Here is a 13,405-nt window from a genome sequence, read left to right as displayed (position 1 = left end):
TCCATTGTAGGACCCATCTTCAATGACAGCGATAAAAAATGAAGAAAAAGTGAACTAAGTGCATATAAAATATAATATGGAAAAATATAATTATGAAGCTGTTGGTGGTCGGGCTTTATATTGATACTATGAGGCTGTTGATGATGGGGCTTTATATTGATGCATGTACTATGAAGCTGTTGCTCGTGGGGCTTTGTACTCACTGATACTATGAGGCTTATTAAATGTGTGCTACTTTTAAGTATGTTCATTTTTTTTGTGGTGCAACATCTCACAAAGTCTATCCAAATCATTTGTGCAAAAAATTTGCTCTAGCCAGTGCCTAGTTGGTAGTCTTAAACTTGCTGTAAGAAGAGTTTTTTTTCTGCTGTGTTGAAGGCCTATTGTGACAAGGCAATATAAGCACTGTTCTTTTGCTTTTGGTGTGATTTTTGCTGTTCATGTACTGATTTTGTGACATGGATGGAAACTCCATATCCTATGTTTTTCTATTAAATTTATACTATGAAGATGTTGAGGATGGGGCTTTATATTAATACTATGAACAGAGACAGCTAGATACATGTACCTATAGTGTTCACATGCACAGTGGCCAACAGCAAAAATAATTCATTTTCTTTTTTATCTCCATTACACAATAGGTTGCACCAGTCATATAAAGTTAAGATTAATTGCTTTTACTGGATTTAAATAAATGAGTCAACTAAAAGCTTTAAAGGGAGGACTGCTGCGACAGACTTTAGAAGCAGTAAAACATTTAATTTCCATGTATGACTAGATTTCCAAGATTTCGTCAATTTTTTCCTAATGCAAACATTTGATCAAAAGAGGAAATGACCCTAATAAATCACTATAATAAAGGATTTAATCTGAAAAAAATTAATAAGTTTATGAAAAATGATGTCCTATCTTAAATAAATATTGAAGAATTGCTAGATATCACACTAAAAAACAATACGAATCCACAGGGTAACGAACATAAAGATTATTGTTTGCAGCACTGGAATTGCAATTCAATCATCATTTTAATCTTTCCCTCAGTGTAAATGGTTGATCAAAATGGTTGACAAGAGAATGCAGGAAGTCTGGTGTAACACATTAGTAACTATTTAAATCAGAACAAGACAAGACATTGTAAAATTAATGGGGGATAAACCAGCTTGAACCAAACCAATCAGATCCTTAAAGCTTCCAGAAGATAACAAAGCATTCAATCCATATCTTTACAACTCTTTATTATAAATTCAAGCCAAAACAATGGTTACTATGTTTTGTTTAATTATAACACTAAACTTGGGAGTATGAAAATTTTGCTGTTTGCATTAGATTCGAAGAATGGAATTATTTGGTTGCTTGATTATTCCTAGTCATGGATGTCTAGTTTAAGTAATTGGATCTGCCTGAGAAAGCATGTGATGAATTAGAAAAAATTCAAGACACTTTAAAGAAATTAAACGAATTAGGTCACATACTTTTAAAACACAAAATGCAATTAAAAAAATTTGCTTCATCTGTCTATCTAATAATAAATGTCCAAATAATTGTAATTTTTGTGAGATGAAGCATATTTTGTTAAACAGTGACAACTACCTATGAGGTTTACTGTTGTCATATTTTTTCTTGAAAAATTACATTTGGTCCAAAACATGGCATTTACATAAAAGTTAACACCGGGTCATTAGCCTACAAGCTTTGTGCATTCAGAAATTACTTGTTCTTTTTTTCTGTCAATTTGTTAAATTTAAAAGGCACCCATTTATTTAAAACGTCTAGACTCATACATATTTTTTGAATTATATCAGAAAAAAAAGTGGAAAAGATGACCACCCAGTAAAATAACTATTCAAGCCTTTATATGACAGCCAAGAAAATACATATGTATCAAAAATACTGCTTCTTCAAACATCTGACTAAGACGTGCCATAACCCCCTTTTTGATACCCAATAAAAGAGGTTCATCCACTTCAGATGACAGAGGTAATTTTATGTAAAACTTAATCAAAAGTTTTGTTGCTACATCCCAACAACTGCTTTATTTCTACAGGCTTGTACATGAAGTACCTAATTTCAAACCACTTTGTATGACTTTTGGAAAAAGGGAGTAAATTTGAAACATCAAAGATTTTCTATGAGTCATAATGCCAAAAAAATAAATGGATGAATGATCTTTTGTTGATTGAACTAAAGATCTTATGATAGTGGAATATATGACCAGACAAACTTAAACATTCTCAAAATTGTTTGATTATCGGAGATTTTCTTTGTCCCATCAATCTCACAGAAATATTTACATTTACTGTTGCAACCAATTTTCTTTGTAGAAAAAAAATTCAACATTATTTTTCTATAGAATTTGGAGAGTTGAATGTTTATATATTCCTTTAATTTTTAAAAGTGATTTTAATATTAGTATGATTTGTGATTTAGCACCATAGATTTCTGGAGTGACATGTTTTAAGGACTTATCTGTATGATGCAAGGATATGTCTCAGTACCAATATAATTACCTGGACAAAGAGTAGAACAGTCTTCTTCCTGTTTATCTTCACCAGCACAATGACTGCCGCCATAAAACGGGGAAGGATTTGTACAGGATCTGATCCTCCTCTTTGTACCTTTTCCACACTTGACTGAACAATCTGACCACTGATTCCAGGATGACCAGCCTCCGTTTACTGAAACAAGTCTCAATTTTAATATCTATTGAATGGACACAAGTTATTTTGACATATGACTATGTGACTCACACCTTTATATCTGATTATTAATGCATAAAGTCTCTTAATAATAATTACATGTACAATGAAAATTAAAAACAAAAATATTTGCATTTCCTATCTAAAATACTTTATTTAATGGCTAAATTAGGTCCATTTAACAAATGGCTCTGTGTCCCTTCTCCTCCACATTCTTTGTCAAGAGGATCATGAAATTGAACAATATATGCATAGAAAAGCATGACTGTTTTAATCCGACAAGACATAAATGTAGGCGTTGTAAGTTTTTTCTAATGTGTGCCAACAAGTTTTAAATGTGATGTTCTCTTTCACATCCTTTTATCTCTATGGTTCAATTACTGTAGAATGTAAAGTAACCCTTTTATTAGAATGTACCAAGTTACTATATCATTACACAATCTTCAGCAATCCAATCTACCAATTTATTGTCATGAGAAGCAGGTTCCAACCAGACATATTGAATTTACATATATCATAATTCGTCATGCTATTATTACATTTTTCATACTTAGATCAGCAAAATGACATCTTGTTAATATACGCTGTATGATTGAGTAATGGCCAAATTCTGACCGTCTTGTATATAGCATTCTCAATCAAAATGTGTCAGTTTGCAGAAAAAAAGAAGTTTTTTTTGGCTGTACACTGATAGATTGAAAGAACTAACATATACATTAATAGTTGATCTTTAAGCTTTTTATCACAGTATACAAATTTAATAGATAGTCTGTAATATTGTGTATTATATAGATTTACTATAGGATAAAAATCAATCATCAAAAAGACTGTCAGCCGTAACAATTTGTATATGCAGTCAATGCAAAGATCAGACGTTTTGATCACTCAGGCAGAATATCTTAATTCACCTAAACTAAAGGAGGATTGTTCAAACTAGTCGATTTCATTTTTAAAGAAATTTGTCACATCGGGTTATTGATATGAAAACTCCCACAAAATAAGTCGAAAGTGATTTTATATAGAACAACCTTTATGTTTTATTTTATAATCAGAATTTTCCCAGCAGTTTATAATCAAATTCAAAATATTAGTAATGAAAATCAATCATTGAAATCAGCAGTCTTATTCAGGTAAGGGTAAAAGTGGAAAGGATTTGATATCACAAATCAGCATGTGTCAAGTTCTACATTACAAAATCAGTTAAAATTATCATAACTTCTTGTTTTCAATATAACGATATAGTAATAATGTTTTTATTACTTTTAAAAATGTTTTGTTTACATTGGAATAAAATTATGTTTCTAAACAAACTCCAGCAGAGAGATATAAGCCATATTTCCTTTCAAAATCGACAAAATACCAGAATAACACTAAGACACAAGCAGTGTTATTCTAACTAGCTTGTTTTATTGATGGAATCAAACCAAGACCAAACAATGTGCAAGATAGAAAAATCACCAATTATGTTAGTGGCAATATGCAATTGATCAATTCTTTGCATGCATATTATCAAAACCAAAAAAATCATCTTTGATTAAAAAGTTCATCAATAAAAGGAGATCATTCTAATGTACCTTATCATCTTAAATATTTATCTTTGCACTTTTGAAGTTATTGTAAGGGACATAACTCCAACATAAATTGACACAAATATCAATTTAAGTTTTTTTTTTAAGTTATTGTAAGGGACATAACTCCTACATAAATGGACACAAATATCAAATATAATGTTTACCTTTGAATTTATTGTAAGGGACATAACTCCTACATAAATGGACACAAATATCAATTTTAAGGTTTACTTTTGAAGTTATTGTTAGGGACATAACTCCTACATCAATGGACACAACTATCAATTTTAAATTTACTTTTGAAGTTATTGTAAGGAATGTAACTCCTACATTAATGGACACAAATATCAATTTTAAAGTTTACTTTTGAAGTTATTGTAAGGAACGTAACTCCTACATTAATGGACATAAATATCAATTGTAAAGTTTTTTTTAAGGTTAACAGAGGCATTCTATACATAGATCAGAGAATTTTACATCCAACTTAATCATACTACATATCTGAAGACACTAGACTATTACTTACTATATACAGTTAAAGTAGCTGAGCATCCAGAGCATGTCCTCTTTTTAATGACTATATTCCTAGCAGCACATGTATAGTTCCCAGCATCCGTAAGTTTTGTCTGACTGATCATAAGGTTTCCATCATGAGACACAATATAGTTCAGCTTGGTTAACTTTTCCTTGTCCAGTTCTTCGCCATCTTTCAACCAAAAAACCTGAAAATACACAATTAAATTCATGTTTTTTGCTGTATTTGTGACATTGTGTAATTATCAAAATTTGATGTCAGATAAATGTAATGGCATCTTTTGACTTCTTAAGGACCAGATAATCTGTGCATGCAAATAGCATTGTAATATGTCTAGAACCAGTATAGTAAGTAACCTTGTTTATATATAGTCAAGGTCTGAATTAAATTTAAGGTAAAAAAGACCAAAAAAGGTTTCATATTACAGAATCTAGCATAGGACTAATATGGAGGTGTAAAATTAGTGGATTTGCAACTAAAAAAATTCAACAACATCAGTATGCTTTCCATCATAATAAAGGGTGACCCGTGTTATAAAAGTTGAGTTTGATCCAACTCAACATAAGATAAACTAATAATCTTGTTAAAATAACTGACAAAATTAGTGCTACTAGACATATAATTAGTACAGTACATCATGTATACTTGAACCATACAAATCCCATTAAAAACTGTCTTCAGAGAAATTAAATCTTCACTCAATTTCTTTATGGTTGTTAGATAAATAATATGCTGTTCATTTTACAGATATCCCCTCTCTATTAAGTTACAAACCATAGTTGGTCATTATTCATGATTTTTAATGGATTTCAACAACTATGTTTAACGAGATCTAAAATATCTAGTTTCAACTTCACATTCATTTTTATTAAATTAAACAATAAGACAGATAATATATTTTATTTTCATTCACCCTGTTTATGTGAAATAAGAGGCTTTATTTCTTAACCATTTGAAATTTGAGTTAGTGGGAATTTAAACAAACTTTAACATTGCAGCTGAAAATCTGAACCATATTTTAAGATTAAACTGATATAGCCAGTTAACCTTGAAAGGGCTGAATACCATTTTGTGCCAGTCTTTTTGTTTGCTTGTTTAAACAGATACAATATTTTTGACGGGTGCACCAAAAACAAAGGGAGGTCACCCAAATTGTCTTCTCATAATGCATTTAAAATCTGAACTATATTATCAAAATTGCATTGAAATTACATATGCGTATGGAATGCATATGATTTTGTTTACCGATTTGTTTGGGTGTCATTTACATGTAATTTTGTCGGGGTATTTAATTGCGGATAGTGATCAATTTCTGGGTGTTCCTGCCATTCATATCTTAGTAAAGCCACACTTCTACTTTGTTTTTAACAATTATCCATACAAGTGTAAACCATGATACTTTTATCACATTTTTTCTGTCATGCTGTAATGAATGAAACTGACATGGCTGTAAATTGACACTTGTCTTCACATTTTAATTATACTAATTAAACAAGGCTTTAATTCAAGGTCATCTCATAAACAAGGCCTAAATTCAAGGTCATCTAATTATGTTCGGTAAATGCCATAATTCTTAAATTTCACTTTTATCTACATCTTAATGTTCAATATTGCACATTTTTTTACTTCAAAAATTAATTCAAATTCACTTACTAAGGGAGGTAACTTTCGAGACAATCAACCATACAATAAAATTGAATATGATTTCAAAATAAATAACTATCATCTCATAAATAATTCCTTATCAGATATCAGGACTTTTTATTTACCAGAACACCTGACAGAAATTATTTTAATTTCAAAGTATAAAGCCATTTAAAATAGTTGGTTGAACTGTTCATAAACAGAAAGTCGGAGCAGAACCATTAAAAAAGTTCTGATTTTTAAAGAGAACAATATGTTGAAGATTTCCCTTTTATCAGCGGAATGACAAGTTAATTCATCACAATTTATTTTAAACACCACAAATTTGTACTCAAACTTTCAAAAATCAAGTATTCCATTCAAGTATTTTTAAATATAGGGATAATTATACGTTCAAAATTTTTTTGCATAATTAGAGGCAATTATAATGATAAAGACTGTTGTATGTCATCTTTATTTAAAAAGAATAGGGGGAAATCTGTCATGTTAGGATTAACAAATTTTCACAAACCCAACTTTTGACAAGGCCACAAGAACACAAGATATATCACAGCAATTACAAAATCACCTGTAGAATTAATTGACTCATCATGAAGGTCTTTTTACATAAGAAAAGTTTATCATAGTTCTGATCATAGCCTGCCAATCCGATGTTTGTGTAGTATTGAAAAGAAAAGCATTTTCTTTAGACCAAAAAAATAAAGGTTTATTTAGTTCAAACTGATAAAAATCTTTAAGAGTTATAAAGTTAAGAGCTTTCCAAAGTAAATTACAGATTTTTACCATTTAAAGTTTACAATGATTTTATTCAATGAAATATCAAATGATTCAACATAAGACATCTTGAGATTTTTAATATTCTTAAATCTTTATAAAACACAATAATCTATGAAAATATATTAAATAGACTGTTCTATTTCAGCCAAATAATTACACATGGTTGGTGATGGCCTGTCAAAATTGTCAAAAAGCAAACAAAGCCCTTTTTAAATTTTATAATTTGTACTAGAGTAAACATATCTAATTTAACATCTGTACCTTTAATGGTTTGCATTATTTGTTTTCTTCATAAAAATAACTAGTCTTTAAATACATAAAATAAGGTGGATAATTTCTTGAATAGAGGAGGCAAAAAGTAAATGCAGTTTGGGAATTTCTAAACTTGCTCTCTGGTGAAATATAGTAAACTTGTTGCAATCGTGACTATGCATCAGATACTTGTAACAGGTTGTCTTGTAACCAACAAGAATCGATCATTTTAAGTTTGTTTTTTTCTTAAACTAAAAAATATTTTAATTTGCTGTAGTTTTTTGTATAGAAATCACAATATAATAAAAGTTTTATATTACAGACCCTGTGATTAGTATATGTAAATAGTACCAATAGCCTGAAACCACTATTTCTGAGTCAGATCACGAATGACTAGTATCTTATGTAATTAATTGATTATAATTGATTTGTAATTGATCAAGAACATAATTAATATACAAATCTCATTCATCACCCGACCCTCAGATCTGTGACAGCCCCCTCTATAATTATGACCAGGCACAGAGATGATATCCTTTATGTTGGTATGATAATTAAAGGTTGTTTTGTAAGGCTAGGGTACTATTAAATGTAGAATATTAGTAAATACACAGCACTATATGATGGCGTGTTGGTTAACTTACAGTCGAGTAGTAACAAGAGGTATAAAATATCAGACGGAGGTACGCTCTATAGCAAGATGAATTCCTATCAGCTTACGCAGGTGTTCTCAGGGATTTAATAATATGATCAGTTTTTAGGTAATTTTTAGCTAAAAAGTCAAGAACCCTTGACAAAAAATTTAAAGGAAATCACTTAGGAAAACTGCTTTATCAAATTAAACTGTAAATATGTTAATCTTAGCGTTCACTTTCACGCATTCAAAAGACACCCTTGTTCGCAATCATAGAACTGGGGCCCAATATTACGTTTGACATGGTTATAGTTACTAGTGATTCATCCATCTGACAAAATAACTTTTTCCCATTATCATTCCAGCATACCAATAGAAAGGAAATAAAAAATAAAAACTTCTAAAAAAACAAAACCAGGAACCAATGAACAATAAAACTTTATACCATGCAACTTTATGTTAGAGTTTATAGGGTTGAAGTAGTGCACATACTGTGCATGTGTGTAATTCAGTTCACACAAACACACACACACTGATATTACTCTATAAACATGCTGTGGAAGAAGTCAGCCATACATCCTTTTTTTTTGTTCACACAAATGATATAAATAAGAAAGATAACTTGGTGTATGAATTATTAAATACATTTGTACTATTAAAATCTGAATTCAATACAGTAGCAAGAGGAAGAGTTTGATTTTAAATGTGTATCATGTCAAATCGGTTGACGCATTTACTATGTGGGTTCAATGCCCTGAGAAAAATACTTCTTAGTTTGGCTACAATCTATTCCCACCATATCCCATGAAGGTTCTCTTTTCTGAATATTACAAAACTGACATATTTATTATGAAGGATATGCATTTTACATTACAATACAGAATAACTGTTAAAATTCCATATGTTTTATTTCAAACAAAGCTCAATCATCAGAAAGTTTAGATATAATCCCTGGGTGGTAGGAAGACCTTTCAATATAGATCTAACATTTTATAGCTAGCAGGTTAAACTGCAGTTTACATGCTTTCATCTATCCTAAAGCATTATATTTACATGGATGCTTCATTATGCAATTACGTAGGGATGTGAACAAAAATCTTTTGTGAAATAAGATGAACAATAGATCAATGAATAGTATAAATCTAACCAAATATCTATTTTATAAAGAAAATTTATATGAAGGTCCATTAAATTTTAAATGGTAAGAAAATGGGTTAATACAATAAAATTTTAATAGAGTTATGAAATTTAATCATCTATATTATTTTTCTGCTCATTTTGCAGGAGGTAATATTTCATAGATAGAAGGAAATACCAATTAATTTCTGATTTATATATAAAAGGTGAAAAAATGTAAAAATGAAATTTGATCTATTGCCATTTCATTATAAAATAATTGGTCATGCAAATAAAATGAAAGAAGATGCTACAGACTGGGACACTATAGTGTCAAGGGTACTATATTACACTAGGACTTTAACAGTCTACATTCAAGAATTTTTATGTCCTACGAAAAACATCTTTCCTATATTCTGTTTACCATTATGTCTTACATGGCTGAAGTTTCTGAATCTATTCATATCTTTTGATAACTTACATGGGTTCAAAATAATATAAGTTTATGTTTCTAAACATACATTATCATCTTATTTGATTTTTTAAACCTTATTTTAAACAAAAATTCTTCTAAAATGTTTCTAAAATTTTATCTTAAAATGTTCTTATTCTTTTTTTAAATAGTAAGTGGACTTGATGCATTGTGACAGAACCCATTTTATAACCCAAGTTATACTTTTTCAGCATAGAAGGTCTCTATCGATATCAACTTTCTTAGGACCCATGATTGCCTCAGAAGTTATATTGAAATTGTCACAGTGTACAAAATGCATTAGTTGTGGTCAGTTTTCAATATGACCAGACATGGACATTATTGATTAGTCGGTCATCTGTAAACAATTCTATAATCAATCTTAAGCCACTTCTATTTTATAAAGACACTTCAGAAGAACAAGTTAATTAGGGTCTACACGGAAACCATGTCTTTTCTATCAATTTGTTGTCCTGTCCATTATAGGGAAAAAGACCCATCAAGTTAGATGATTGTCTAGAAACATTCAAAAGATTGACATACTTTTCCAAAATTTAAGTTTTATATTTTTATGAGGACTAGGGTAGTCATTACACCTTACCTTGTACTTATGCTAAAACTGACTCAATCATTCAATAATATTGTAAAGTTGGATCCTTTTACCAGCATTGGTTGATGTATACATAACACATCTTCTTATTTTTATATGGGGTATGAAGTTCACAAAATAAGTCTTAATTTAGGAATGAAAATGTCTTTCAAAATCTGGTTCAAACTGGTCAGGTTGTTTTTTAAATATGCCTTTATGGATGGTGGTAGAAAAAAAATCTGTCTCAATTCTATAGTAAAACAACCTCTTGTGAATTTGTGAAAAATAACATTTCAAAATTTTTCGCTTTCATTTGCAATGGTCTCAGCAAGGTTTTTTTAACATGGAGCTTGAGGTCTTCAAATATATCATGTTTTTGAGGATTTCAATCAGGAATAACCGAACCGATTACATCTTTATCTGCATTCAATTTCATTAAAAGGTTTTTGTGTTTTTACCTCAGGTAAAGGCTTTCCCTCAGGTGGAAGACACTGTAAAACTGCTGTTTCTCCAAGCTCTGCTGCAACCGAAATTGGCTCTCTTTCAAACTTTTTCCTTAAATCTAAAATAAAAATAATTAAAATTTTAGATGTTTGAAAGACAATAACTAATTGAATATATAAATAAAATCACACATAAAAATAAAAAGTTCAGAAGTTTGAGTTAATCACAATTATACTGGGAAAATTGTGTATCCAGCTTATTGCACGTGACCTCAGTTAGCAACAAACTTAACTTACATTCATTCATCTAATTAAGAAAATGATTTATATCTAATAGAAGTATGATTATGATAGGTATATCAATGGATAGAGTATAAGTATTAGACTTTTAGCCCTGCATACAGGATGAACACACTTTTACTGCCACTTCTGTCAAATTAAAACCAATTTCAAGACCAAGTACTTGTACAAGTACCGACCCAATAGCTAATTAATGCACTGCCACACTCAATATAAGTTTATGAATAAGAAAAACTTGTTTTGAACCATTATCTGAAAGAATTTCCAGAAATAGATTTCAAGACAATATGTCAATCTGCAGTATACTAACAAAGTCTGGCAAGTCACTTCTTACCAAGGCTGTGTTATAAAAATGATGAAGAAGAAAAAATGGCAAAGAATAAGAAATTACCACTTTAGATGATATATTGTACATGCTGCTAATGGCATGTGTCTTAGAACTTGACAGTAACTGTACTTAAAAATCCTGTATATATTCATTATATTACGAAATAACACATGTAACAGGCTTTGTTGGATTTATTATGATGTCAGATTCACTTTTTACTTCAGACCATCAAAATATCTGCCATTTGCATAAAAAAAACTCAAAGACCAAAAAGTTCAGATATAACTAACAACCACCAGATTTTGGGTGGTTATACAAACATGTGACAGGATTAAGTTTGGTACATTTTGAGATCTCAAGCTCCCTCACTTCATCTTAATCAGTTGGTGATACAACATAAATTAACATGTAAAATTGTGCAATAAAAATCAGCAGACAAAAAGAATTTCACTCAACAAAACTGGTATGAAAGAGACAGTAAATTCATAGCTACACCAAACTTGGTCACCACTTCTCATTTTATGACAATTGAAAGATTGATACATGTAGTACTAATAATGAGAAGAGACGAGAGTAGAGAAAACTTATACAGATACATGTAGTACTAACAATGAAAAGAGACGAGAGTAGAGAAAACTTATACAGATACATGTAGTACTAACAATGAAAAGAGACGAGAGTAGAGAAAACTTATACAGATACATGTAGTACTAACATGTAGTACTAACAATGAAAAGAGACGAGAGTAGAGAAAACTTATACAGATACATGTAGTACTAACAATGAAAAGAGACGAGAGTAGAGAAAACTTATACAGATACATGTAGTGCTTAAACAATGAAAAGAGACCAGAGTAGAGAAAACTTATACAGATATCTGTGTGTCTATAACACTTTAATATGAATAGAACTAGAAAGAGCATATAATATTGACTTCTATAACATAATATGTATCATAGAGTGTTTTCAATATAAAACTTATATAAAGCTCAATCAATGAAGTAAGCAGAGATGGAAATACGGAAAATAATCTGTTGATTCCAAACCATAGTCACCCCCCGCTATTTATCCTTCCGCATATCAATAGATCGATCGTAACAACTTGTTGCTTGGAATCAAATATTCAACACATGGACAAAAAGCATCTTGTCAACTCGGGAATAAATTTGATTAACCCTGTTTCCATGAAAAACCTTCTCCTTTAAATAGAATTACCACCAAAGACACAATCTAGGAAAACGTATCTGTATGAACCACATGCCAGGAATCAATTCCAAGTGACAATTAATGTTGGCCTTAAGTAGAACACAATTACTATGGGGGTAAATTGATTAAAAACATTTACTATTGTCATCAATTTTTAATAGAATTAAGGACAGGAATGTTGAGACAATTAACTTTCTATTTACATCATTTTGCAGTAAGAATTATTTTTGTTTTGAAACCTTGCAGAAATTTGCTGTGTGATTATATCAATTGTCAAAGCATGGAAACGACTGATACAAATCCTCTGATTGAAAGTAATCATCTTTAAGATGGATCAATCGCATCTTAAGTAGTCACTAATTTGTGCGTTTAAGGAGAGAAAATAGTAGTTACATTGACTGTGTAATTACAGTGTACCATCAAATCAGAAAACATTACATGATTTGACGGAAGTTAAGCTGAGAATTATTGATACTTGAAATCGAGATATAAAAATAACCGATTATTGATCAACAATAAAAAAAAAACAGCTGCATCACATAAAACGTGTTTATAAGTCTGTGAGAGTTCACATAAAATATAATTCAACTTCAAAAGACAATTTATAGAAGTGAATAATAAAAGTTTATGTAGAACATTTGCATATATGAAGCACTGAATATTTCATTTTTTTTTCTTTTTCAGATGTATAAATTGGGCTAAGACAAAAAATTGTGTCTAGTTATTCTTTAGAAATGAATTAATGAAGGTTGCATGTGTCAAATAAACTTGTCAAAGATTTATTCAATGCCTTGTATTTAATTAGTCCTTGAATAATTAAAAGTTTAAACTTAGATGACTAAA

General features: G+C 30.0%; 1 protein-coding gene across 3 annotated transcripts in view; it reads right to left on the bottom strand.

Moving 5' to 3' along the window:
- LOC143045950 (netrin receptor UNC5C-like) overlaps positions 1 to 13,405 on the bottom strand; it is an 82,818-nt gene that overhangs the window by 30,882 nt on the left and 38,531 nt on the right. For all 3 annotated transcript variants that reach the window (XM_076218806.1, XM_076218807.1, XM_076218808.1), the window contains exons 3-5: positions 10,745 to 10,848; positions 4,794 to 4,989; positions 2,508 to 2,675 (exon numbers count right to left, since the gene is read on the bottom strand). In XM_076218806.1, the coding sequence (XP_076074921.1) occupies positions 2,508 to 2,675; positions 4,794 to 4,989; positions 10,745 to 10,848 (468 nt within the window). The remainder of the gene's footprint in view (positions 1 to 2,507; positions 2,676 to 4,793; positions 4,990 to 10,744; positions 10,849 to 13,405) is intronic.

The sequence above is a fragment of the Mytilus galloprovincialis genome, chromosome 9, assembly GCF_965363235.1.
Source record: "Mytilus galloprovincialis chromosome 9, xbMytGall1.hap1.1, whole genome shotgun sequence".
NCBI classification, from domain to species: Eukaryota; Metazoa; Mollusca; class Bivalvia; order Mytilida; family Mytilidae; genus Mytilus; species Mytilus galloprovincialis.
This window is presented reverse-complemented; position numbering and strand designations above follow the sequence as displayed.